At 38.4% G+C, this 1929-nt stretch overlaps 1 protein-coding gene across 1 annotated transcript in view; it reads left to right on the plus strand.

Annotated features, from left to right (window-relative positions):
- The window catches only part of LOC142353557 (uncharacterized), a 2248-nt gene extending 790 nt beyond the window's left edge, over positions 1 to 1458 (plus strand). Inside the window, exon 1 of the mRNA XM_075405822.1 lies at positions 1 to 1458. This exon is cut by the window's left edge and continues 790 nt beyond it. Within this exon, the coding sequence (XP_075261937.1) occupies positions 1 to 1310 (1310 nt within the window). The 3' untranslated portion in view covers positions 1311 to 1458.
- Positions 1459 to 1929: the final 471 nt, after the last annotated feature.

Consider the following 1929-nt stretch of genomic DNA (forward strand, 5'->3'; position numbering starts at 1 on the left):
TGCGGAAGGAAGGCTTAGTTGACATCTGTCTAAAATATCTCAAAAGCACAATTAGCAGTGTGAAAGCCATAGCCTTAATCGTACTGAGCTTCGCGGCTGATTTGGACGAAAACAGCGAAATCGTGCAAGCAACCGAATGCAACATTCAGTTCATTATCCAATACCTGCTTCAGGAGGCCTTGGAGTCCGAGTCAAGACGTAATGAGCACGGTTATACGGTCGAGGAGTTACTGGAAAGTATCGCACGCTTGGCGAAGAATCAGAAAAATGCTATAGAAATGCTCAAATGTGGACTTGTGAAAACTGCGTCCAATATTCTAGAAAGGAACGTAAGTGATTCAGAGGTCAAATGGACTTTGCGACTTCTATGGTCGTTGAGTTTTCTAACCGAAGGTCAAACTGAGATGAAGTCCAACGACAAATTAATTTCTTCTGTTCGTGCTTTCTCTAAAAGTGAAAATGCTGATTTGTTCGGCCCGTCAAAAGGGATTCTTTGGGAATTAAACCTAATTGACTGCCCTAAAAAGGAACAAGATTCTGAACAAGTTCCTCTTGGAACTTCAGAATACAGCTCAAGTTCAGCCAGACATATCATGATCAGTTACTGCTGGGCACAACAACCAGCTGCTCTTCAGATTTTCGAACGGCTCAAGAAAAATGGGAAAAAAGTTTGGATAGATGTTGAAAAAATGGAGGGAGATTCGCTTGAAAAAATGGCGGAAGCAGTTGAAAAGTCACAAGTTGTGATTTGTTGTTTTTCTGAAGACTATAGCAATAGTCAAGCATGTAGATCCGAGGCAACTTACGCCTACAAACAGAAGAAGAAGATGGTGTTTGCCAAAGTACAGCCGGATTTCGAACCGAAAGGCTGGCTTGGTTTGATTTTAGGAGCCGAAATCTACTATCAACTCTTCGATGATTGCGAGTTCGAGAAGTATTTCCCAAAGCTGATGAAATTTATAGAGGGAAAACGGAGAGACACTGAACAATACGTAGATGAGGAAAAGATTGACCAAACAGATTCGATTACTGTCGCAGTTGACCATCGAAGACTCTCCGACACACAGGAACCCGACTACAAACAATGGTCGGAACGAGATGTGTTAAAGTGGGTTCATTCTTTGGGTTTTGACGACGATGTGATAAATGAAACCAAAATTGGGGATTTGAATGGACAGAATCTTCATGAGTTGAGAATATGGCAAACATCGGCGGCTCAGTTCTTCCTTTCGTTCTGTAAAGACAGTCTAAACATTCAAGAACCCAAAAATCTGATCCAGTTCAGCGCTGCTTTGCGGCAGTTGAAATAAAACCACACCAATCCTCATTTAATAGTTACGGAAATTATGTCAGTACTCACTCATACAAAACATTGATACCCTATCTTTTAATCATTTCCTTAATAACTTAAGAAAAGGTTTGTCGATTAAACTCTCTTTCCCACATCGAAACTCTACGCCTATCATAAAAATATAAAGATTTTACGAAGTTTTTATAAAGTTAGAAAGACTTCTAGCATATAAATTTGTTTTTAGAATGGTGATTTAATCACCTAGTCTTTGATTGGCGACAACCTTGCTTATTAAGTGAAGCAAATCTTGGAAGGTCTTAAGATCTTAGAAGACAAAACAAAACGTAAGAGGCAACACCCATCCTGTAAAATACGTAATAAATGGTCAGTCTTTCAAGATCTCATGAAATATGATCTGTGTTATCAGATCTCAGAAGATTTTAACTATTTGTAACAATCTTAATAAGATTTATACCCTCAATCATTTCATTAGCAATATTGATTGCTTAAAATAAGTAGAGTAACATTTGATTTTTAATCTTGGTCTGTTGCAAAGTTTGTTATTCAATTTTTTCAATGAAACATTGATTTGTTTTACAAGGAGGCTCGGTAATGTGCGTACGCACATAATGTTCCGA

The sequence above is a fragment of the Convolutriloba macropyga genome, chromosome 14 (assembly GCF_964194025.1).
Source record: "Convolutriloba macropyga chromosome 14, txConMacr16.3, whole genome shotgun sequence".
Lineage (NCBI taxonomy): Eukaryota > Metazoa > Xenacoelomorpha > Acoela > Convolutidae > Convolutriloba > Convolutriloba macropyga.